Genomic DNA, 26493 nt, shown 5'->3' with positions numbered 1-26493 from the left:
ATACAATCTAGCTTCCCTGTTTGATCATACCCTTACTTATGAGTAAAAATCTTAAGTTTGTGTTGTTACGGTTTATCGGTGGCTTTATGTTCCTTTTCATTTTGGGCCAAAGAGGTGCCACTGTTTGTACAGATTCTTTGTAGCAATTTAGCAAATCCCTTGGGCACGTATGGCCTTGTTTCAAAGGCTGAATTTCAGGGAGGGGAAGAAAAACATTGCTTTGTTCTCTCTTTTTACATTCACACCTTGCTGACACATTTTGGTCAGGGGTGGCAGAATCCCACCCCCAAAATGAAGGGCATACAGTTTGGGACCAGCCTTTTGGAGATATCCTGAGCTGTTCCATCCCCAGATCTGTGATATTTTCTGAGCATTTGTGGATCTCTATTATAAACAAAAACTTTACCACAAACTGAGGAGAGGAATGCAAACATTTATGATCCATGAGAGCTATGCAGGGCTCTAATTGTGAATCTGTCCCAATAAGATGTATAATTAGGTCTTTATTAACTAAATTTTCATTTCCATCCTTAAATATTGAAAATAATAATAAATCTTATTGGTGCAACAAGAGCTGAAATTGCACAAAACTGGAGAAATGCTCAAGATCTTTCAGTAAAAAAAAAAATCTGAGAACAGAATCTGGCAAATAGTCCTGATGGAAAAGCAGACCAATCAAATTAAAATATATAGAGGGGAAATAAAACAGGATAACTTTATGAAAACCTGGCAACCATTATTAACATATGGAATTAGCTCAAGAAAATAAAAATGGGAAATGGGAAGTAATTTGTATTGCTGGCATGTATTATTTTAAAGGAATTAATTAAGTATGTTAAAATATATACTAGTGGACGTGTAAAGAAACATAATGCTGATAAACTGTGTAAGAAATGTGATAGTATTGTACTACAATTCTAACTTGCATCATCATACTATAAAAGTTAGTAAAATATATTTTTAATTGTGCATCTCTCCACTCAAATGTCCATGCAGATATCATCCTTCCACGACATCTCACACATACTTAAACTTAATAACTGTATAACACCTCAGTAGTTTTGTAAATAAGTGACAGGAGAAATAAAAGCATAAACTATCTGAACAATGGTTGTTCCGAGTTTATCGGGCTCTCTGGCCATGTTCTGAAGGTTGTTCTTCCTAATGTTTCGCCAGTCTCTGTGGCCGGCATCTTCAGAGGACAGCAACCTGTACCTTCAGAACACAGCCAAAGAGCCCGAAAAACCCAGAACAACCATTAGATCCCGGCTGTGAAAGCCTTCGCGAATATATCTGAACAATGCTACAGGTCTTTGCTTTTGCCTTATAGCTCCTAAAAACGGCTAGCAGAATGGCTGCAATTTGCGATTCTATAAACAATTTGGTAGCCTTGGCCTCAGCCCTCAGTGCCTGAAGTGTCCAGGAGAGATCTTGGGCTTTATAGGGGGCTTCAACCTTGACTTATCTTTGCCTTTGGTTCCAGCATCTCAGTTTACTGTATTCCTTTTTTCCTTTCCAATCACTAACCATTTTTGCTCCTCCCTGTAATCCATCCAGAATCACAAAATTATCCCTGATTCTGCCTATTTTTATACATTGTCCAAAGACAATGTGCATGCCCAATCCCAAGAAATTTTAAAATAAAGTCAAATGAACTCCAAGTTTTGCAAAAGAACAGAATCAACAACAATAACAAAAGTTTGTGGTGGGAATCCCAGAGCAATCCAATAAGGGCTCACTATATTCAGTTGGAATATAGATAATTGGGAGAGAAGAAAAGGAACAGTGTGTCCTGGGAGATACATGTCAATCTCTCTGGATACTCTATAAATGACCTGCAAGTCTATAGCAGAGGAAAAATAGACAAAAGAGAAACAGCTAAGATACATGCATACATTCCAGAGCATGTCAAAAGGATTAAATATTGACCAAGAATTCTTAGCACTTTAAATACCTTAATAACTAGTTCTCCCTCCAATCTTGTGTATAGACTAAAAGTGTGCTGCTTATATACCACCCCATAGCACTTAAAGCACTATGTGGGTGTTTTACAAGTTAATTCTGCAGCCTGCACATTGCCTCCCCCTGCCACAAGCTGAGTGTGATGGAGATGAATTAGTATAGGATATGTAGTCAGAGAAATGTAAGATGGAGTCAGACATGTTCTGTGTGAAGATGATTTGAGAGACATTGGAATGTGTTTTTCTAAGTGCTTTGAGAATGTTTTCGAAGATTGGTACAGCATGCTTTGAGACAGAGCTGAAGGTCTAATCAAGGGGCCCGTGGAAGATTCAAGATTCCGAGCTAATTGGAGAAGATATAAAACAGCTGGACTTTCATGGGAATTAAGGGAGGAGGAAGGTGTTGAGGCTAATTGGCTAACAGACAGAATTGTCAAGAAGAAGGGACGAATTAGAGAGTGTAGAAAATGGACAATGGGTTATGTGAAAATCCTATTCTATTCTGTTCTGGGATTCGATTCCATAATGATGGAAAAGGAAGGAACTTGATTGAGAGAGGATGTAAGTAAAGAGAAAGAAAGAGGTGGAGCTAGCCCACTGTAGCCCAGCTTAATAGTGTTTATTATTTTAATGGGGAATAGTTATTTTATTTAACTGTAATAATCTTTGAATATGTTCTTTATGCTAAAGCTTGTGCAATATAAACTGATTCTATGAAACTCTATTTTTCTAATAAAAATTAATTTTAAAAATTCTACAAAAGGACTGGTCTCTTGAACAGCAGGGTCTGGCTAAATCCAGGAGGTGGAGAGGGCCACAAACTAGCTATCTTTAAGAGTCCTCCCTAACTGGGCAGTTGTGAGTTCTAAGGAATCACAAAGCCTATGTGTCTGTACTTGCAAAGTACTGGGTAAAAGTAAAGTGTTCTTTTCAGGTCAGACTTGTTCAAAGGGCTTACGCTATGTACTGCTGAGGTCTTGGAACTTGCCTTAGCACAAAGGTGGTAGGTAAGTGGCTTGTCGAACTCTCTGACCGAGTGCTCAGCGCTCCTTAGGGAGACTAGAACACCACACTGAGTAGACTAGACTTTTCATCAGAAAGAGATGCTGAATCTGGGTATTCATCGACTGCCCCTAAAAGACCTTCCAGGACTTGACCCTTGATTGAGACATCTGCCACTTCGCATCTCATTGGAAGAATAGGACCATCCACTGAAACCAGGATGCCATCAACACTGCGAATTACTTGTGTCAATAATGCTATTGTTACATACTTTGTGGATGTATTGTTTGGCATAATGTACATGACATGTTCTGTTTTGCTGTGTCCTGCACAATTTGTTTGGTGCTGGTCTTCGTAATAAATTAAATTCATTCATTCATAATGCCTTTTTCACATTGTTAATCCGATTCCTGTCCGTATCCTGCATACAACCTGTGCTTTTGTTTCACTCCAGCACACTTCACTCAATCCGAAGAAGGGGGTGTATCCACGAAAGCTTGTGTTGAAAGGTGACCGTTAAAGGTGCTCCCACACTTTGGCTGTTTATTAATTTTTTTATTGTTTCTGTCGTTATTTTGGTCTCGATACACTTCTTCCACAGACTAACCTGGCTACTTCTCTAAAAACTAATCCTGAGAGACTGTATCCTGGTTAAGTCTGAGGGAAACAGTCCACATCGTGACATTTCATGGAAGGCTTCAAATCAGGAAAATTCTTGACGTTCATAAACTGACTATTATTTTCAAGCAAGAAATCAGCAGAGACACCCACTGCTTTTGAAGGGGGGGGAAAAGAACAATTCAACTATTGAAGAAATTGTAAGTACTATAGTTCATGATTCTTGAACAGGAATGGGAAGTGGTGAGTGAAGATTAGCCTTGCCGGAGGTGGGGGGGCTGTCATTTCCTTGAGTCTCCCACCATCCTGCTACAACCGACAAGGTGAATGCCACTAAAGCCAGCAGCATTTAGGTCTACTCTTATCTGTTACTGTAGCTGAGTCGCTTAGGGTGCTCATGCATTCCAGGATCCACTGGAAATTGTGAGAGCTGAAACACACTCAATTTGTCTATTGTTAACTTTGTTAAGTGAAAAAAAATCCACTTTTCCTAGAACACAGACCTTCCCTAGATTCAATGGACAATTAACATCCTATACAAAGGGAGATTTTCCACGTTACCCTTGTTTATTCCACTCTCCAATAGTAGTAGTAGCTTTCCATTCTGCAGGTATAGACACCACTGAACTGCTTCTCTCCCTCTACTTCTTTGTACTTCTTTCTCAGACACTCAAAGACAGAATTGAAAGCCAGGTGTTAACACCCGAAATTGGGAAGGGCTTTACCTGCAGTGGGGATGTCAGAGCTCACATAAACCTTAGCTGTGGGATATATAAGATATTCTGGGGCAACAAGTGTGCAAATATTTGTGAAAAGACTACTGTCAAAAACATGTTTTATGTCTGATAAATAGACTTTCTTTCATCTTTAAAGAGCTTTCTTAGAACTGTTCAGGAACCTACAGAGATGGTTACAGCACAACAAGACACATGAAACTGAAGAAGCAAGAACCTGATGAACTGTAGAACCACATGACATTGACAATGAAGATATTGAAATAATTAAGAGATTTTGTATACCTTGGTTCAATTATCTACCAAGCTTTCTCGTACAAGAAAAAAGGAAGCATAAAATGAAACAAAATGTTTATTTGTTTGTTCATTCGTTTGTTCATTTGTTCATTTGTTCATTCATTATTTCAACAAATATACAGCCATTATTTCAACAAATATACAGTGCAATGCAATCTCTTATGCAGCATTCTTCCCAAGCAAAAGTGTTCCTGCCCAGTTTATGGAATAACTGAAGTTTAGCCATGGCCTGACCATAGCGCCCATCCCAACATCTCAGGGACCCACTAGCTTGCCCTGACTGTTAGCTTTCAAATAATAATATTTAAAAGGATGTCTTCAGCTCTTATAAAACCCAAACCAAAATGGTGAAGTGCTCTTCTGTCTGAACCTTTTCAAACCTGCTTCTATGAGTGAAACCACAACTACATGACTGAAACCATAACTACCGCTGACAGTTAGAAAGGACTGCTAGTCAGAGAGGTTTCTGCACATACAAGGATATCTAGTTAATTTCCCTCCCCCCAAATTATGATTAAGCAGGACACAGAGGCGTATGGGTGAGGGAAATGAGAAGAAAGACAATTACAAATGTTAAAAATAAGATTTAATTTAGCAATAATAAAAGAATTATGTGCCACCAAGTTGCTTCCAACTTAAGGTGACCCTTGCCAGAAATGCTGCCTTATAGTAGCACTTTAGGACTGCCCAGCTTTCCCAAGGCTACACAGGTTGGCTCTTTTCCCAAGAGGCAGAATGGTGAATCAAATGTCTGACTTCTGGTACTGCAATACACTGAGCTATCCAACTAGTTCATCTGCTGGCATACCAAAGAATTTCAAAAGATCAGTCAGTGCTTAATAGACTACAGCAAAGACGTTGACTGTACCACAATGACAAGGAAGAGTATTGAAAGTATTGGAGCCTCAGCTTCAGGATCTGTCCTTCTAGTGAGCACTCAGGGTTGATTTCCTTCAAAATGGATAGGTTTGATTTCCTTGCACTCCTGGGGTCTCTCAAGAGATATTGTATACTTTGGTTCAATCATCAACCCAAATGGAGACTGAAGTCTAGGAATCAGAAGACTGAGACTCGAAAGGGCAGCAATGAAGTATCACCTGGCATGACAATGCTCCAAATAGAGTACAGTACGTAGTCCTAGAACAAGCTGAAATTTTTAGCATGTACTGTATGTTACTGAAACAGTGAAGTCTACATTGGCTTGGGCGTGTTGTGAGAATGGCTGATGGTCGGCTTCCAAAAGATCTCCTGTATGGAGAATGAGTGCAGGGAGAACGCCCCAGAGGGAGACCACAGCTGGGATACAAGGCTATCTGCAAGCAGGATCTGAAGGCCTTAGGAATGGACCTCAACAGATGGGAAACCCTGACATCTGAGTGTTCAGGCTGGAGGCAGTCAGTGCATCATGGCCTCTCCCAATTTGAAGAGACCCTAGTCCAGCAGGCTGAGGCAAAGAGGCAGTCACGAAAGCAGCAAAATCAGGAAGCTGGACAGGGGACAGATTGTATTTGTCTTCAGCGTGGAAGGGATTGTCACTCTCAAATTGGCCTCCTCAGCCACACTAAACGCTGTTCCAAGTCCTCTATTCAAAGCATGTTACCATAGTCTCTCGAGACTGAAGGATGCCTAATCTAATCTAAAAAGGCAGGATTGTCTGGAAATGACGATAATGCTGAGAATGGTGGAAAAGATGAGGAAAAGAGGAAGACCAAATGGGAGATGGACTGACTCCCTAAAGGAAACCACAGGCTGGAGTTTATAACGGCTCAGCAGGGCAGGATGAGAACAGGACATTTTGGAAATCCCTCGTCCATAGGGTCCGAGGGGACTCGACGGCATATAATAACAACAGCACGCACGCGTGGCGCCGCCAAAAGTAAGAGACCCGCGCAAGCCTCGCTCCGCCGCTAAACCAAGCATGCGCGGAAAGCTTTACATCCGCCCCTGCAATACTGGTTTCTACACACAGAACCGCGGTCAACAGCGGCCACCACCAACCCCCGCGCGTGCGCAGCTCCTTCCTTCCTTTGGCATCTTCCCCCATCGCATACTCCTCCCTCTAAGGCGCACGCGTGCTGCTCGGGTGCCCGCCTTCCGTCTTTGTCCCGCCCCCTCTGTCCTGTCTTTCCTCCGTCCCGCCTCTCTTGGGTTCTGGCCCGCCTCCATCTTCTAGCCGCTCTCAGCCACTGCGTCTGCGCGTCGGGAGAGCGAGAGAGAATGGAGCCAGGCGCTATTGGTGTGTTGATCCTGGGGATGCCATTTGCCGGGGTAGGTGTCTCGGCGACGCGCGTGGGATGGCAGCGGCGCGCGGGAGATAGAAAGCGCGAGGGCGCGTGCGTGAGTGAGAGGTAACGGCCGCCAGGTAAACTGCCCGTTAGGAGGGAGGGGAGGGGAGGGAACTGGGTGCGGGGGGGGGGGGGAGACAACGCCGGTCATCTGCCGTTATATATAATTTATATAGCAGGCTGGCGATGGGGTGCTGAAAACTGGGGCGCTCTTTCCTTGGGAAAGGGTTACAGGTTTTTTCCCCATTTTTTTGGAGCTCCAGGTGTTACTGGACTGCGACTCCCATCAGCAGCTATGCTTCCTGGGGATGATGGGATTCAGAACTTTCCTCCAGCAGCAGCAGCTGGATATCAAGGAGGGTTAATAGTAGGGCTGTGGCTTGTTTGGGTTTTTTTTGCACATGTCTCTCTTGGTTCACAGGAAGAAATAACTGCCAGGGGGAAGGGAAAGCTCTGGTTTGAAAGTTTTGCTGAGGCAAGGGTGGGTTTTCCAAGGGTCCAATTCCTTATTTTCCTGGAAATTTTAAAAGAGGGGAGTTGGAGAATGAAAGAGATTAGGAAGCAGGAAAAGGGCAAAATGTGTAGGTGACAGGAAAAAACAACAACTGAAATGAACTGAAAATGGTAAATTTGAAATAAAGTTACTATAGAATGAGGAAGAAATGGAAGGAGGGTATATGACAAAGAAGGAAGTGTGGTGCTCTTATGAAAAGGAAATTACCTTTGAACAGTGTATTTTTTTCCTACTTGAATAATAAAGGGAGGCGGTATACCTAGTATAATTTGTGAACAGTTTAGGAGTTTTTATGTTTTAGAGAACAAATGTTTCATGCTGTGGTTTCAGCTTGTTTGCACCCCAGTCTAATTGCTTCCTTCCTGCTTCGGGCTGTAATCAGAATTCTGAAAAACACAGATTGTTATTTGGATTAGAAATGTGATAAAAGCTCTGTAAGTGTTCCTTTTGTACGTCTGACATTTAATGAAGAGAGATTTGAGTAACCCGACATATGAATGCCTCATTGTAGGGCTTGTGTTGCCTTTGTGTTTATTGTATGAATTGCTGTGTAGTAGCGTTCCTTGTATGAGCATTGTGCACAGGAATTTTAAGAATGTTGTTCTGTTAAATTGCATGCTGAGGGAATAGTGCTTCAATCATACAGTCTTACAGCTCGCCAAAGACATTCTTAACCTCCAGGTATGAGTACATAGTAGTGTCATCAGTCTCAATATTGATGGCTCTGCCTTGAGCCATAGGTGCTAGTATGGTGAGATCACTTATAAGAGCGGTATATGTTTCCTGGTAAACATTGGCCAAAGTCCTATTGCACAACTATGTGCACACAACTCAAGTTTGCACCTGTGATAGTTGTGCTAGCACCTCAATGGAAGTGCTATCCCCAAAGTACTTCAACACAGCATTGCAAATTGTTTATGCCAGGAATGTGCCACCAGTAGTGCAATTGCTGCAGGGCTTAACACCTGATATGAACAGAATATTAACCTGCTTATTTTTAAAGTCCACTTTTTTGTTTTGTTCTGGGTGGCTAACAGAATGCTATACAGTCAACCCTCAACATACAAATGACCCTAGTTACAAACATTTCGACTTACAAACCACTCTGATAGAAAAATATCGACTCGACTTGCAAACTTAGATTCGAGTTACAAACCGAAAAAAGCATGCGGGAGATGGGGAAAGCACAAAATTTGAACTTTCAGTTAACCGTTGGCCTGTCTGCTTCCTCACTCTTCCCAGCGTTTTAAGAGTGGATTTGGAGACAGTCTTCAGACTGCCTGGTATTGCCTGGTACAGTGCTGTATGGACTGTATTTTTATTTTTTGGCTTTTTTTAAATTTTTGATTTTTGGATTTTTAAAAGGTGTTGCCTCCCTCCTTTGCTGCCCCCTTTCCCCCCAAAAGATGCTTGTATTGGCTTGTCTTGATTGAAAAGGTGCTTTTCAAGGTGATCTGTTGTCTGAAAGGTGCTTGGTTTTTCCCAAAAGGTGCTTGTCTTGGCTGAAAAGGTGCTTTTCAAGGTGTTCTGTTGAAAAGGTGTCTGTTCCCTCCTTCCCTCCCTCTTTACTTTCCTTTTTTTAAAAACCTAAGTCATCCTAGGTTAAAAGGAAAAAAATTCTGCCCCTAGTGGTAGGAACAGATTAACCAGCTTTGCATTAGTTCCTATGGGAACTAATGATTCGAGTTACAAACCGCACCTCAACCTAAGAACCAAAAACATCCAGAACGGATTAATTGGTTTTCAGTGCATTCCTATAGGAAATGCTGATTCGACTTACAAACTTCCTTCCGGAATGGATTAAGTTTGTAAGTCGAAGGTTGACTGTAGTGTTATATGAAGACAATTTTAAATTAGTAGCTTTTGTTTTTGATTCAGTGTAAAGTACTGTTTTTTTACCTTTACAGTTCTGAACAGTTGGTAGTTTTTGAGGAATCAATTATATCCTAACTGGCCTCTTCAGATCCTTGGATTGACCTCAAAAATTCTGCTATGTATCCAGCCAATGGATATCTGGGGCTGGGCATTTTTAGCCACGGCACCACACAGGTCGAATTTCCCCCCCCCCAAAAAAAAAACACTTGGACTTCTCTCTTTGGGCCTTTAAGTGGACCCAGCAGACTTTGTAATTCATCAAATGTTTCCTGATTTTTTTTAAAAAAAAACTTCCTGACTACTGTGTGTGTTTTTATCCATCACTGTATTTAATGGTTGTCAATTGGCTTGTTTTTATCATTTTTTAAATTGTGAACTGCCTTGTGAGAGCTTACCCTAAATGACAGAGTAGAAATACATTAAATAGAATAATGTCTAGCTGGGCAGTAGTGACATAAGGCAAGATCAAAGACAGTTGCACGTTCTCTATAGTGCATACTGAACCATCCCCTCCCTGAGTGACTTGGTGTGATACTGCTTTGGTATAAGTATCCAGTCTGGTAGTCCCAACTATCTGCAGAAGGAAAGGAAGATAGGCAGAATAGCCAATCTGCTATGGTTCTGCTATGCCCTATTACAATCTTCTCCTTGCTGTACTAGACCTGGTATTAAGCAATGGGTGCAGGAAATGTCTCAAACCAGGTTATATCTGTGTTTATTAGCATATAATCTATCTCTTACTTTTCTGTTTCCGTTTATGTGATTGTAGCTTAGATGGTGAGTAGTGGGAGAATCAGGAGTGTGACATCAGGCCATTCCACATGCATACATAGGCTTTGTGCATGCACTTAGTAATACATGTTCCCCAAACAGGAGCTTGCTGTTGTGTGGCATCAAGTTGATTCCAACTTAAGGTGATCGTATTAGTGACCTCTGGTGGGTCCGATCAACAGCAGTCCTGCTTAGATGTTGCAAACTGAAGGCCATGGCATCCTTTCTTGAGTCAGTCCTTGTATGTTTGATCTTCATATTTTTCCTAATTCCTTTGACCTTTCCAGCATGATTTCTTTTCTGTTTTGTTTTGTATACCCAAAGTACAATAGCTTTTGGAGGGAGTTCAGGCTTGATCTGATCTAGTACCTGCTTATTTGTATTTCTTGGTTGTCCATGGAATCTGTAAACTTGTCCTCCGACACCTCATTTTGATTAAACCAAGTTTTTTTTTTCCTATCAGGTGTCTTCATTGTCTAGCTTCCATTATACCAACACTGAGAATACCATAACATGAATGATCTTGGCCTTGATGTCCAGTGACACATCCTTACTTTTATTCTTCAGGATCTTTCTAATTCTTTCACAGCTGACCTTCAGAGTTTCAGACAACTTCTGATTTCTTGGCAGTTTCCATTTGGATTGATGACTGAACCAAGGTAAAGAAAACCTTTAACTATTCCTGTTTCTTCATTGTCAACATTTTGTAGTCCTGACTTTTATCTTAACACTGAGCTGTAATCCTGCTTTTGCACTATACTCTTCCCTAGTAATTGTTCAAATTACTGCTGCTTTCTACTAGTCTAATGGTATGTTCATCTAATTATTCAGGACTTATTGTAACATATGAGGTTTAACAAGGCAGGGGATGTGTGGTTTGCTTTTGCTATCCATTCCTCAAAGTAGCCATGAACTGCATGGCAAAGCAAATGATGAAGTATTGTTGCTAGGCCAAGAGTGACTCTGGGATAAGGTGGTTGGTATGGCAGTGGAAACTGAGACCTATGAATTTGGTAATTTGCCTGTTTGTTTAGCAATGAGAAAAGGTCACTTTTTTGAAGGCAAAGAGAAGGGCTTGTATTCATTGGCTGAAATCCAGTAGTTAGGCGCATATAGAGTAGGCCCATTGAATCAGTGGAACTTGCAGGAGGCTTACTGTATTTTTCCGTTTAGAAGAAGAAGAAGAAACCCACACTTTTGTAAATCAAAAACTAAGAAAACCTAGCTTTGAGTATTCATCCTCTGAGCTCAGAATGCTCAGACATTAGGAGTCCCTGTTGAATCTGAGCCTACAGGCTCCACCTCTAATGAGGTGTGTTCCAGTTGGTTTGTTCAGTATCAACTGATGTCAGTTCCATAAGGCTCATGATTGGGGGAAGCTAAGTCCCTTAACTGTAGGAAGCTAAGCCTCGTGATTGAAGGAAGCCTGTTTACGGAGGCAAGGCACGGGCCGTTTTGTTCTTTCCTCAGCTTCCATGTAAAAGGCACCCCTCAATTTTTAGTGTAATGATTTTAGGAAAAAATTGGCATCTTATACACAAAAAAAATGGTAGCTGTCCAGATCTGCACAGATTCAGTGTGCCTACTCTACTTGCTATTGGATTTCAGCCAATTTGAAGTGAATGGAGCATTGTTAAAAGAGAGTTTGAACTTCTTGAGTGTTCTGATTTATCACTGCAGAATCTTTGAGACATTTTAAACAATTGAATATCATTAATTTAAAGTGCAGAAGTTAGATTGGATGAGAATTGACAACTATTCAGTGCCAAATTGGTACAATGGGTGTCCTGTTAACTGCTGAAAGGAGAGGATCCAGATTACATGATGTTCAGTAGTGACTTTTCAAAAAATACATTTCAGGTGATCTCTCTGCTTACTGCTAAAAGAATTTACATGTGGATAGCAAAGGTTGGTATAAAGGTACTTGGCAGTTTTCTGGGATGGGCTAGATGAGGTAAAGGAGAAGAAAGATAAATTAGAGATTTTGAATGTCTTGCCCCATTTGTCAGGAGAAACAAAATGTGTTTGTTTTGTACTTACGATGGATTGCTCGAATGCCTTGTTGGCAGCTTCAGTTTTCTCATGTTTCTGGACTCAGTCTTGTGAACTTCTTTTACAAAAGGAATCTAAAGTCAGCTCTGATGCCATATCAGTAATTAAAGCAAGGTTTCCCTAAAAACATTGGCAAGTGCATTCTTTTGATTTGGATGTAATTCATAATCATTTCTATTTCACCATTTCAAGTATCATATATATTTCTTCAGAGTCCTCAGAAATGTGTTGTTTGTGCATTGTTTGGGCTATAATGTGATTTCCCTACATGTCTTAATGTGCTTGTGACTTAGGAGAAAAGAATTCTAAGCTTAATAGTAATGTTTCATTCTCTTCTGAAAGGACCTAAAAGTACTAGGTTCCTTAAAAGATATCAGTGGAAGTGTAAATAAAATTTCTGATACAGTTTGCACTGTTTTCATTCTGCACAAAGTGCCTTTGATTTAGTTCTTGTGAAGACACATTAACAATGTTTCTAAAGAAGTCAATCATGAACCACAACCCTAATTTTCCGAGATTCGTAATAAAATATGTAAGACCAGTATATACTTTTAAGAGCTCTACTAAAGAATGTGTCTAATCAGTTTTCTTTTTCTTTCTTTTTCTCCAACAGCAAACTTAGAAGATGATGATTCTACTGAAATTGAATGTTTAGCTTAATTGGCTTGGCACAGTATATTCTGGCTTTTCATGGAGACTGTCAATAAGCACAGGAGACAAACAGCCAATGGCTTCTGACTCTATCGTCCTGGAGCATGCAAAGCACCATGTAAAAGGAAAAAGGCAACAGCAGCAAGAAAGGTCACCTTTGAACAATGATGGGGAAGAAGAAACATTTGTATTTGAAGCAAATGAAGCCTGGAAGGATTTCCACAGCTCTCTTCTTCATTTCTATGAAGCTGGGGAGCTCTGTGATGTTACACTAAAGGTACTGCTACATATTCCATATTTCTGTGTATTTTCTGAAGTTGCATGCTGAATTATCTTCGCGTGTTTTTAATTATTTGAATCTGAATGTTCTTGCCATCACTTCTATTAACAGCTCCTAGAAACTGCAAATCTAGCAACGCAATGCTTGTGGGGAACCTCTGATTTCATGGAGTAATCTGAACTTAAATTAGAAAGTCCGTAAACATAGTTCAAAGAAGCTCATTTATATAAGCCACGGTGCCTGTATAAACCCAATCAACAGATGCAAATGACATCCACTTGAAACTGTTGTTTTGATGTTGTTACACATGAGCATCTGCTTTCAGCATTCTGCACTCTAACTATATGACTAAGATACATACTCCAAGACGGGATCCTTCATTAACAAATGGATTACTTGATTGCCAGAAGCAATTTTAGTTAATCTCAGTGTTGAGTGCTTAGAAAAATCTTTACTTCACTTTTACTGTTAAGGTGTTGATACAGTACTAGCATATCTGAGTTTTTTTATATATTTAAATTGTATTGTTGGGTTGGACGGTGTGCAGTCTTTCTGCAAGACCAAAATAAGACATAGGCTGGTAAATAAAGTGGAATGAGAATGGAACTACTAGTGGTGTTCAATCTGATGTTAGTTTCTGAAATCAGATTTCACCTTCTGTGGCCTTATATTTTTAGGGTGGTTTGCTTTTCTGCCAGGTTCTCTCATTGAGTCTACAATTTTCCATTTGTCTCAAGAATTTTGAGTATTTTCATGAAAATCCTGTTTGACAGTATCAAGAGCTCTTTGAAGACATTCTGAAAAAAAATCTATGAAAATAATGGCCCTTCTGTAATGTTCTAAACTTCAGTTCTTAGAGAGAAAATATAGTGTATTTCTATTACCAACTGATTTTTAATCTTTAAAAGCATACAAGATATGTGGATAAAGCTTTTTTTTATTCAGGTTGACAATGACTAATGGGAAATAAATCATTTTTTATTCTGTGCTGAAATTTTACTCTGTTTAGTGCATAATATGTTTTATCACTTTTTGTTAGCGTAATAACAGATAATCAAAACATTATGTACTTGGCCATTTTTGTTGATTAGCATGTACTCTTAAGATTCTCCTACGTTATAATAGAGGTCTTGACTGGAATAATAATGTCTATATTTGTTTTGTGACAGCACTTGGTTTAAAGGTATGTACAGCTGATTCCTCTCATCACTTTCAGCATTAAACCTTTGGCTGCCTTAGCTGATTGTGTTTCTGTATAGTTAAAGTAGTGGTTCTTAACCTTTGTTACTCGGATGTTTTTGAACTGCGACTCCCAGAAACCCGAGCCAGCACAGTTGGTGGTGAAGGCTTCTGGGAGTTGCAGTCCACAACTGAGTAATCCAAGGTTAAGAACCAGTGAGTTAAAGGACTAGCAAACAGAAGTGATGACATGAGATTGCTAGTATTGTTTCACTAGAAAGAATGAATCACTCTACTATTGGAAACCACTGTGTAATTATGAAACTGAGGTTCATGTGAGGAATAAAAAATAGGTCAGCCACATTTTTTGATAACCTATCTCTCCTAGATTTTAAAGGAAGTAGTATAGTAGATCAGTATGTGGTGGCTTCTTGCATACTATAATTATGTAAATTAGACCCTAGCCTTAGGAAGCACATATTCCTTCTGTTCTTCAGTAGAGGAAAGCTTGTATTAATACCAATATGTATTCTCCCAAATAGGTGGGTTCTAAGTTGATTTCCTGCCACAAGCTTGTGCTAGCTTGTGTTATTCCTTACTTCCGAGCCATGTTTCTTTCCGAAATGGCAGAAGCAAAGCAGACATTGATCGAGATTAAAGACTTTGATGGTGATGCTATAGAAGATTTAGTCAAATTTGTCTATTCATCTCGACTGACGTTGACAGTAGACAATGTCCAGCCTCTATTATATGCTGCCTGCATTCTCCAGGTGGAGATAGTAGCCAAAGCCTGCTGTGAGTACATGAAACTGCACTTCCATCCTTCGAATTGCCTGGCAGTGAGGGCCTTTGCAGAGAGTCACAACCGGATTGACTTGATGGACATGGCTGATCGCTATGCCTGTGAACATTTTGCTGAAGTGGTGGAATGTGAAGACTTCGTGAGTGTGTCGCCTCAGCACCTTCATAAACTGTTATCTTCAAATGACTTGAATATTGAGAGTGAAAAGCAGGTTTATGGTGCTGCTATTAAATGGCTTCTTGCCAACCCACAGCATCATGCTATGTGGTTAGATGGAATACTTTCTCAGGTAAGGACAAGATGAGAATGAATGTAGGACGGACGGGTTATATTCCAGATAACTTTTCTGTTTTGCATTTTATGTAACAAATTGGAGTTAGCAACACTTAAAGTGAGGTTAGCAGCCCTTCTGTTAGGGCAGTGATGGAGAAGCTATGGCACGCATGCCACAAGTGGCACGTGTAGCCCTTTCTTCTGGCACACGACAAACCTTCTGAAGTGGCTGCAGCTAGGATTTCCCCTTTCTCTTTCTGTTCTGGGTCCTTTAACTTCCAGTCTGTCTCCATGATTCCCCCTTTAACTTCCTGTCCGTCCCCATGATTCCCCCGGAAACTGCCACTTCCTGTTCCAGTTCTGGTCTTCCGGATGGTACGGCAGCCACTGGTTTCTTCCCCAACCCTTCATTTTGGGCACTCGAGCAAAAAAGGTTTGCCTCCACTGTGTTAGGGCTTTCTGAAATCCCACAAGATCATTACTTTCCTGAAAACATACTGTATTTTTCCATGTATAAGACTACTTTTGTCTAAAATCTTTAGGCTTAGACAATAGTATAGTCTTATTTAGGGAAGTAAGCTGAGGAGAAAAACCAAGTGGAGGGGAAAGCAGGGATCAAAGTGATCCTTCAGGGCTTTGATCCCTGCTTTCCCCTCCACTTACTAAGCCTTAGCAAAAGGAAAGCAGGGATCAAAGTGCTGCAGGATCACTTTGATCCCTGCTTTCCCCTCTGCTTTCTAAGTCCCATGGGGCTTAGCAAAAGGAGGGGGGAAGGATCAAAGCAATCCCGTGGCTATATCAGGGGGAAAGGGATCAAAATAATTGTGCAGTTGTAGAATTGCTTTGATCCCTTTCCCCCTCCTTTTGCTAAGCCACGCAGGACTTAGCACAAAGGGAGAAAGCAGGGATCAAAGCCATCCTGCAGCACTTTGATTGCTTTTACCCTACATTTGCTAAGCCCCACTTAGTTTTCTTAATTTAGGGTTAGAAAAGTGGGGGGTGTCTTATACATGGAAAAATACGGTATATTGTCCCTTCATACAGGTTAAGGTCAGTTCAGGAACTCCAGCATTTTGTCATCACTCAGTACTTGATCACTTGAGGTTGAATGCTGGATATACCAACACTGAACAGCACAATATCTGTGGCAACAATTGTGGTCACAATTGACCAGATAGGCGGGGTATAAATGAAATAAATAAATAAAATGAACATTAAACTTATCTGTAGGATGTTTCTATGACTATTTGTGTAGGTTATTTTGGTGCAGCCATCAGTCATGACCCTGCATGTGTAAACAGGGCATAAGGTTGACATAATGAAACAAATGCTGTACTATCCAAAGGAATGTTTCTGTTTTTATGGCTATTCTTGGGGTATGTCTACAATCTGCATTATTTGTCTATTATTGTTCACTTGTAAAGGATATTTCCATCCGATATTGGAACAAAATTACATGGTGTTGTAAGAAGAAGCTGCACGAAGATGAAGCGTCCAGGCAACCAATGTCCCCTTTCAGGAAATGAATTAGACTTGTCTGTGTATTCTTTGGAGTCCCCGTCGTGTAATTAAGACTCAGGGCTCATAAGGGGGAATTAGTTGTAGATCACCATTCAGTAATTCAGCAACATGATTAGTGAAAGCTGGCCCTGGTCTTTCAATGCCAGCTTGCGTGATAGGAATGCAGTTGGTGCATCATGTCTTGAACCAGGTGGAGGCACACTGGCCCTATATGCTGAATTATTAATGGAACTGACCTTTGTCATTTATTGCCTACTTATATGGAAAAGAACTTTAAAGTGTGATTGACCTTGACCCAGAAAACATTGTGTCCAGAGTGGCCTCTTGAGACAGTCAGCTATGGAAGTTTGGTAAGCCTTCCTTTGCTGCTCTGATGCTTCAGGTTTCACTTGTGTACTCTTCTTGTGCGTCTTAATCATTTCAACCTTCACTCATCTTGCAGTTGTAATCTGATTAGAGGCACATAATTTGAGAAGCCAGTATTGGTTATGTGGCCACCAGCAAAACAGAGTAGGAAAATTCCCATATTCCTAAGCCAGTGTGATGATGAAATATTTTGTACCATATTGCCAGTTGGCTATTACCAACTGGTTGGTTGTTGCCTTATGGTCACATCCTGAAATGGATGAGCCCATACTTTCCTGCACTTGATTGTATTGCAGCGAGAGCACTGCTAACACAATCTTATGCCAACCTCACTAAGAGGTTCAGGCATTACCTACAGCACAAAGCAGGCAGATGAGTACTGATTGTTTTCTTTCAGTGCCTTTGAATGTCTGCTTAGCACTTGCCAAGGACCATTTAGTGTAAGACTTGGTAGGGCCTGTTTAGTTGAACTTCTGCAATATCTCTCCCCTAGGTTCGCCTGCCTCTGTTGCCTGTTTGCTTTCTTATGGGGGTAGTGGCAAAAGAAGAGATTGTCAAACAAAATCTGAAATGTAGGGATTTGTTGGATGAAGCAAGGAATTATCATCTCCATTTAAGCAGTCACACGGTACCTGATTTTGAATATTCTGTTCGGACAACACCAAGAAAACACACAGCTGGTAACTAACTCTCTTCTTATATAACAGTGTTTCATATCTCTAAGACGTTTAATCTGTTCACATTATTTAGGTGTTAATGAAAATATTTTAAAATACTCTTATCGGTAGAATACCTGGCTCAGGCTCACATATCTCACTTTTCTTCCCTTCTTTTCTCACTTGAGCAAGTTCTGTCTCTATCCCATTGTCTGATAAAACTATAATTTGCTTCATTTAGATGTAACAGCAAACAATAGTTTGGTTAAACCATGAAAAAAGGGAGAAAAATATATTATGCAGTGGGAAGATGTGATGAGTAAGTGAGCTTGAAGCTCAGAAGGGAATAGCCTGAACTGCTGTCTGTGTGAATCAAGCCAGTGAATTTCTTTCTGTGTTACAGAATCATACATCTGACAGGCTGTCAGTCCTCCTGGCATCCCGTGAAATGTTTGATTGATCTAACACAGGAGAAGACACAGCACTTTCCTACCTAAAGATTATTGCATGCAATTATCTCCATTGAAGCTGATAGTAAAAAATCCTTTTATGAAAAGTTCTATTGTAGCCGTGTAGGTTTTTAAATTTGATTCACTTGGGAATGGCTTAAACCTGTAATAACCTTCTAGCAATGTAGCTGAAATTACCTTTGGCACGTTGTCCTAGATAGTCATGAACAGGCCATGAAACATTTTAGGGTACTAGTAATTTGTAGGGACAACTGTATAGCAACTTCAGTTCAGTTCCTTATGCTCCAAATTGGGATGGAATCATGAAAGTTCTGTTATTGAGTGTCAGTGTTAATTATCAACAAAGGTAAATAACCTTAAGTCAACCAAACAGACCAGTATCTACTATTTATTTTTGTTTAGCTAGGGTGCTAATGTGTACAGTATGCAGCATTCAGTACTGTGAATGCTGATTCTCATAAAAATAAAACGTGCATTTTTCATTGTTTTTTGCCTATAAGGTGTCCTTTTTTGTGTTGGTGGCCGTGGTGGATCTGGTGACCCATTTCGCAGCATTGAATGCTATTCGATACATAACAACAGCTGGTTTTTTGGCCCAGAGATGAATAGTAGGCGGAGGCATGTGGGTGTAATCTCTGTGGGAGGTTGGTAAAAAAAATCCTTTCTTTTTCTACTTGTTATTTATGACCCAGGCATTCCATTAACCAAAAGATTGGATTATGTAATACATGTCTTCATTACAGAAATATTTTCCGCTTCCAACAGTAACTAGATAGTTTTTCGCTTTTTATTTTTATTTTGTCTTTCCATTCAAAGATGTCCAGGACATCTCACAGCAAAATCAAACCAATTAAGACCAATCAATAAAATGGTAAAATATTGCCTAGAGAGGAAAAGCAGAAAGGGGTTTTGGAAATTAAAAGTCCAAGAGAATTAAACCATTAATAATTGTCTGCCAGAAAAGGGTTCACATGCCAGTAAAGGTCATTGGGTGAGTGCCAAACTAATCTCTGCACAGAGGAAATTCTACAGTCTAGTCAAAGCAAACAATAATGCCTTCACCCCCGTCCTAACTAAACACATTCCAATATGGGTGGTTGTGGAGGGTACAGACATCTCTTGCAAGGAGTACATAAAATCATGTATGTGAAGTGCTATAGATACTCAAAAAGGTGCTCCATATGGCAAAGATTCTGGATCTTTTTAAAACTCTTAATAATTCTTCATAAATCTGAATGTCATTCCTGCCAGCTGTGTTTAATTGTATTTTACTCATTAAATTGACAAATACCTCTCCCAAAAGATGTAAATACTGGAAATTAAAATATTCTGTTAAATTTGTGGTGTGCAAGGCTGCATCTCTGAAAAACCACATCCTACATGAGCCGTCCCAGACTTTAAAATCTTTGGGTAGCCCTTTTCTTCGTCCTTGTGCCCTCACAGGCACTGGTGGGGTTTTTCAGTGGCTTCTTCTAGGTTGTAGAACTCTCTTTTGCAGAAGACCCCTTTCTTAATGTCTTTTCACTGGCAAAGACTTTTCTGATCAGGTAGGCCTTTGAGAATGAAGAAGCTTTAAACAGTGTTATACATTTAATTTCAACCTCTTTTGTTTTAATTGAATTTGTTTTTGATAGTTTTATCAGCCGTTTTGCCTGCCTGCACTGGTAGAAAAGCAGGATGGAATTGGAATGAAATTAACATGTAATGAAATAAATATGCCGAGTACTTGACCTTTCAGTGATATTGTTAGAAGCAAGCAGACACGGATTTCGTAAATATGCTGCTATTATTTTTCCTTTGCAGAAATACCAGTTTGTCTGATGAATAAATTATTCTATATATTTCAGGGAAAGTTTATGCAGTGGGTGGGCATGATGGAAATGAACATCTTGGCAGCATGGAAATGTTCGATCCTCTAACAAATAAATGGATGATGAAAGCATCAATGAATACTAAGAGGTAGGTACACCTGAGTTGAACCTTCTCTAATAGAAAGAAGCCTGGCCTATGAGATTTTGAAATAGACTGGTTATAATGGGCTATATAGGACACAGAAGAATTGAAATGGAACAGATTTAATGAAATTTGTTCTTGCGGATATGCAATATGAGGACGTAGAATATGTAATAAATTAAATGTACAATTCTTGAATCTGTGTTATGCCTGGATGTGGAATAATGGAGACTAGGCATCCTTCAGTCTTGAGAATAGATGACTTGGAACAATGTTTGCTGTGGCTGAGAAAGCCAATTTGAGAGTGACAATCCCTTCCACACTAAAGACAAATACAATCTGTCCCCTGTCCAGCTCCCTAATTTTGCTGGTTTTGGGACTGCCTCTTTGCCTCGGCCTGCTGGACAAGGGTCTCTTCAAATTGGGAGAGGCTGTGATGCACTGCCTGCCTCCAGGCTGAACGCTCAATTGTCAGAGTTTCCCATCTGTTGAGGTCCATTCCTAAGGCCTTCAAATCCCGCTTGCAGATCTCCTTGTATTGCAGAATATTGGCTATGAGATAGGATAAGTGTATTTGTGTCTTTTTAAAAAACAATAATACATGATTTATGATCTCAAATGCATTCGTTAATCGTCAATTCCAGTGGGTCATGTGTTCAAGGGTCAGTTTTGATAGCTACTCCTGAAATTTCTGCCTCTTTATTTTGTTTTGTTTTATTTTATTGAATAAAGAAGCAGTTGCAGTGTTTCAGATTGTGGTTTGCCATTTGGAGTTAGTTGTATTATACTTCATGTTCTTGCAAAATGTTGCTGAATTGGGCTATTCCTAGTAACGCCCATTACCAGTTTCTTTTATAATTACTGTCAGATAATGGATGACATGTTTTTTATTAGGAGAGGAATTGCCCTTGCTTCTCTTGGGGGTCCCATTTATGCTATAGGAGGCTTAGATGATAATACGTGTTTCAGTGAAGTGGAGAGATATGACATTGAATCTGATCACTGGAGTGGAGTAGCACCTATGAATACGCCCAGGGGAGGAGTTGGCTCTGTGGCTCTGATGGTAAGCTACTGTGCTTCTTTTTATCGGGTTAAAGGGAAAGCAATAGAGGCAAATGTGAAATGCTACATCTGGCATCATGATCATCGGAATATGTTCAGTTTGTGTGGAGGTCCAAATATCTCGACTGTTCTGCACTATCCTTGCTTAAGAAGCCACTTTTGAAGAAATTAAGAATTAAATAAGAAACAGGATATTGAGGCAGAAGACATCGTATAAAAACAAACTTTTATCTAGTGCTGTAACCTGTTCGTTAAACTAGATTATAAATAAATATGGCTTCATATTACTACAGTTCATATCTGAGTGTAGTTAAAGTTTCCATTGGCAATAATTTCAAAAACTGGGAAGGGAGCCAGTAAATTTTATGGAAAATCCTCCTGTTGTTTTAGTGTTGCTTGATGATTATATTCTGCCAAAGTCTTAACCTGGGGATAGACAGCTACTGCAGACCGACGAATTGAACAACTTTCGCTCTCTTTGTACTGTGGGAGCAGAAGGGGCTGAAGCAGGTTTTTCACCCTGTAGTAGTACCTGCTAATTCATCCTTAAGTGCCTCTTTTGCATATAATATTCTTTTGTTCTTTTCTTCTTTGCAGAACTACGTATATGCTGTTGGTGGGAATGATGGTGTAGCGTCTCTCTCTAGTGTGGAGAAATATGACCCACACCTGGATAAATGGATAGAAGTGAAAGAAATGGGTCAGCGGAGAGCTGGCAATGGGGTCAGTGAGCTGCATGGCTGCTTATATGTGGTTGGTGAGTAGTGCCCAACCTTTATTTGTCCAAATCACTCTCATCTTCCTCTCCTGTAATCTGCATGTTACAGTTAAGAACAGGCATGATAATGTAATATGTTAGTTGACTGATCGATAAGGTGCTTTCAATTGCAGAAAATTCTGGAGGCTACAGTTGTGCACCCATGCTATAGACCAGTGAGTGGCTCCTTACTTTGGGTCCTCAGAAAATCCTGGTCAGCACAGCTAGTGGTAGAGGCTTCTGGGAATTTTAGTCCAGGAACATCTGAGGACCCAAGGTTGGGAACCACTGCTGTAGTCAGTTATAATTTTTTTTACTGTGTAAATATGTTTGCCATTGGCAGTAAATATGTTATCCAGCTGTCAGCTAACAAGTAGGCCACTGGACTCATAGTCCTCTCTGATTGTTAACATATTATATGCCCTCTCACAGGTTGTGCGAGAAATAGATTAAGTGTAACTTTATATAAATCTTTTAGAAATTTAGTTCACAAAATGGATCCCCTATATTGTTTGTGCTATTTCTGCAACTGGGTCAGTGATACACATGTTATAGCTCTGTTTTGTGAAACTGTTTATGATAAAATTACTATGTATAAAGTCTGAATTGCTTTTTAATCTGATACATTCATGCTCCTGTGGTATATATGTCTTTATACAGGTGGCTTTGATGATAATTCACCACTTAGCTCTGTTGAACGATTTGATCCTCGCAGTAACAAGTGGGAATATGTAGCTGAGCTTACAACTCCTCGGGGCGGAGTTGGCATAGCAACTTTAATGGGCAGAATTTTTGCTGTTGGAGGTCACAATGGAAATGCTTACTTGAATACAGTGGAAACCTTTGATCCTGTGAGGAACAGGTAACTCCCTTGCTCTTATCAAATTGGTTGCCAAGTACTTAAGAATTTCCAAGGTATTGCAGAATGATCCCATCTGCAGGACCTCTGTAAAATATATAAAGCCATTTTGGAATTTCTACATCTAGATCCTTCGGGACTTGCCTCATTCCAGGATATCATTTGCTGAATTTTCAGCATTCATTTTTTAGAACAAAGTATTTGGAGAGGGATAAATAGAAAAGAATATAACAGGACAGAAGATTTCAAGCCTTGATCAAGGCCTCGGAGGAGATCCCCTCACTCTTATTTGCCTGTGCGTCCTAGACATAGCAAGGTCCCTTGTTTGCTCCTTAAACTTCTCAGAAGTAAAATTAATTGAAAGCTTTTTAAAAATAAATAAATAAATAAATAAATAAATAAATAAATAAAATCAGCAGAGGAAAGTTCTTCTTTGTGGCCTCTGCGAATCACACCCTGGGTGATCCGCGCTTGCGTGGAGCTTCATTGGAAAGTTCTAGAGCTTCTGCGGTAGCAAAAAACACATTAGAATAAGGCCCCTCCCCCCTCGTATAAGTACCTTTGCGCCAAGGCTCCCCTTTCAGTTGTGTCAACCGCCGCTACATTAAGCAGAATGGCATGGCAGTGGGGAAGATGGCCAGGATGTGTGAATCACAGAGGTCCACTCAAAGAACTACAATTACAGGTGGGTAACCTGTCGATTTCCCTTCTGTTTTGTTCCCTTGTCATCCACTGCAAGCAGTAATTAGAGTTGAAGTGAATTGACTGGACCTTGATGGGCCCTCTCTCTGTTTGCGATAGTTAAATGCTTTCGTCTGACTGTTCTCAATGTTTAGATATAAATGCTCACTCTTCTATTTGTCCAAGTTTATTTCTTGATGGACAGTGATCTTGAGGTGAGCCACAAAAGTACAATATAAATAGTTCTTAAAATTAACCCTCTAGTACATTCATCTCACCTACATGCTGAGCTTTTTCATGTGTGTCAGATATATTTTGGGAAAAGCTACTATTACTTTTTCTTCTTTTTAGATGGGAACTTGTGGGTTCAGTATCTCACTGCAGAGCAGGAGCTGGCGTAGCTGTCTGTGCTTGTCTTGGCAGCCAAATCCGTGACGTGGGTCAAGGTTCCAGCAATGTGGTGGATTGCATGTGATTTGGGGTTGAAGTTTGTTAATTGTTCTGAAGTACTACAAGACCTCACAACCATCTTGTGAAGACATAACGGACTTCCAAATATGTATAACTATCCCAAAATATTTTACATGGAGATTTGAATGGTGTGGCAATTTTTCAAGGCATATCTCAAGCAATTGGAATAAGTCTTCAGTGGTTGTTTAAAACGTAGCTTCCAGTGTGCTTATACTTGAAGGCTTCTGATCTCAAGCTTTTTGTTACTTCCCCAAGGGTATTAGAGATACATCTGTATTTTTCAAGAAAACTGTTCTTTTAAAACGCTTTTACTACTTTTCAAACAGTCCTCTAAAAACAATCTAAGGGTTGTATGTATTTTCCGTCTGAAGAAGTGTTTCTTTTATGAGTGTGTTCTTTTGATGTACTATGCAAACCCAAACTAACCATATGGATCCCAGCCTCCTGCAAACAGAAATATGATGGTGCAAAAAGAAAAGAAAAGAAAAAAAGCCATTAACAGCAGAAAAAAAAGTTCAGTTCTAAAAGAGGAGTTTATTGCTTCTGGTGGAATTAATCTAGAATTTTTGGTGATGGGTGTGCCATCTCAATTTCATCCTAATTAAGCGTGCATAAGTACAAATAAATGTGGCAAATTGTGAATTCACCCTTTCATTTCAGCCATCCCCAGTTCTCTTTGTTTTTAAGATCACTTGCTTCTGCTGCAGATGCTCAAATTGCAGACTTTGCATCTGTGTCCAGAATTGCTCCACTCTCAGACTTCTCATTTTGTTTTTCCCCATGTTTATTTGTATCGTCCACAGCCAAAATAAACATATGTCTTTGTAACATGGTGATAATCAAGTGTGGGACAATCATTCAGGAAATCAGTTGCAAGGTGGCCAGTCTGATCTGCGTAACTCTGAAATGAATTCTCTGGTTAGTCTATATTGTTTGCATTCCTAGCAACGTAAGCAGCAGGTCTTTTGAGTTGTGTACGTGTGTGTGTTTGTCTCCACGGCCCATACATGAAACACACACGCACCCTTTACTTTCGTGCTGAATTCCAAGTTTTGAAAAATATGGCTAAGCCACAGTAAGCTGTATCAAATCTCTTTCTGTTAGGAAAAAAATCACTGGAAGCTTCTCCCAACAGTGTTGCCACCAGCCATCTGCAGCACTACTATACTGGCAGGATGGGGAAATCTTTGTGAAAGCGGGCACTGTTTTTGTGTGTGAATATTGGTAGAGGTCTGGGCAAAATGTTTATATTCGGAATATTTCCAAGACAAGGAGCTGTGGATAAGGAAGTAGACCCACCTCGCCCTAACCCTATTCTTCTGTATATGGCCCTTCCCGTATTGCTGAGAGTACTAATATTTTGGAATGCCACTACAGCGAAGCTGATCACTTGGATGCTTCATGTGCAATCATGGCTATTGTTACTTAGAGGAAACAGATAGCATATCATGTTAAAATGCTTGATTAGCTCTCAGGAGGAAAGATCCAATTAGATTTGTCGCAAAGTTAGTTGAAACGTTTTTAAATCTGCTAATATTTTGTGTTTAAAGATAATTGATATATAATACAGCAGATCATCCTTTTTCTATCCACCCTCTTGTTTTAGATTAGAATTGTTTTGGACTTCTCTTCGGTCTGGTTACTTAGTGCTCAGTTCCTGCAGCCCTGTGTGTAAGACTACGTACAGCTGTATTCCAAAAATAGGCTTCATAAACCCATGCCAGGACAGGTTATGCTTGAAATAGCAAAAGCTCACAAGTCAAGAAATAGAACATGCCAGTCTTTATTATTCAAGGAATCATGCAATTTCAGTGGCACTCAGTGAGTTGGGTGTTGCCACAACACAATAGAGAAAAATATGGTTCATTCATATCTCAGCTTGGTGATAATTACTTGAGAGGAAATGTACATGACCAAAATGCAATGCTCAAACCATTTTGGATGGGTAAAGCTGGCTTAGAGCACAATTTGGGCATGAAAATACTGTGTTTCTTGGAGAAACAATTATTTAATGATTCTCTGTCATTCTGTCACAAAGCACACACATTGCTGCTTTACACTGTTGCTTCTAAAATCTGTTTTTGTACGAGTGTGGTACCAAGTGAAAAAAGTGCAGAATGTGGCATAATGTGTTTTATGGAAAATGGAAACCTTGTAATAAAAGGCATTTATTGTTTAGCCTTGTGCGTGTTATTTCACAGTTGGGTGGAAGTCCATATATAGTAAATATACTCACTCACTCTCTCTCTCTCTCTGTCTCTCTCTCTCTCTCTCTCTGTGTGTGTGTGTGTGTGTGTGTGTAAATAGTAGGGTTGAGGATGGTTTGGATGGTTCATATTGAAACAGCTAAATAATCAACATATTGAATTCTGGGGATTGACGTTGCTCTTAAAATTTGTCTCT

At 39.9% G+C, this 26493-nt stretch overlaps 1 protein-coding gene across 7 annotated transcripts; it reads left to right on the top strand.

Annotated features, from left to right (window-relative positions):
* Positions 1–6756: 6756 nt before the first annotated feature.
* KLHL8 (kelch like family member 8) lies at positions 6757–26268 on the top strand. Of its 7 annotated transcripts, none has more exons than XM_020805366.3 (11): positions 6757–6880; positions 10521–10716; positions 12723–13037; positions 14762–15310; positions 17675–17861; positions 18808–18951; positions 20155–20266; positions 21155–21323; positions 21920–22079; positions 22740–22941; positions 23971–26268. In XM_020805366.3, exons 3-11 carry the CDS (start codon positions 12837–12839, stop codon positions 24092–24094), a joined length of 1848 nt encoding a protein of 615 aa, XP_020661025.2. In that variant the 5' UTR covers positions 6757–6880; positions 10521–10716; positions 12723–12836; the 3' UTR covers positions 24095–26268. The 7 variants fall into 7 exon arrangements, with proteins under 7 accessions (XP_020661025.2, XP_020661030.2, XP_020661032.2 ...); XM_020805371.3 differs by having other exon boundaries at positions 6764–6880; positions 10625–10716; XM_020805373.3 differs by having other exon boundaries at positions 6778–6880; positions 10647–10716.
* The last annotated feature ends 225 nt before the right edge of the window (positions 26269–26493 follow it).

Source organism: Pogona vitticeps, chromosome 5 (genome assembly GCF_051106095.1).
Source record: "Pogona vitticeps strain Pit_001003342236 chromosome 5, PviZW2.1, whole genome shotgun sequence".
Classification (NCBI taxonomy): domain Eukaryota; kingdom Metazoa; phylum Chordata; class Lepidosauria; order Squamata; family Agamidae; genus Pogona; species Pogona vitticeps.
This window is presented reverse-complemented; position numbering and strand designations above follow the sequence as displayed.

Excerpts from the sequence above, each read along its gene's own strand:
- KLHL8 (XM_020805366.3), top strand. The coding sequence starts at position 12,837 with ATGGCTTCTGACTCTATCGTCCTGGAGCATGCAAAGCACCATGTAAAA. Across the intron at positions 13,038-14,761 it reads TCTGTGATGTTACACTAAAG|GTGGGTTCTAAGTTGATTTC; the intron begins GTACTGCTACAT and ends TCTCCCAAATAG. Across the intron at positions 22,080-22,739 it reads TGGCTGCTTATATGTGGTTG|GTGGCTTTGATGATAATTCA; the intron begins GTGAGTAGTGCC and ends GTCTTTATACAG.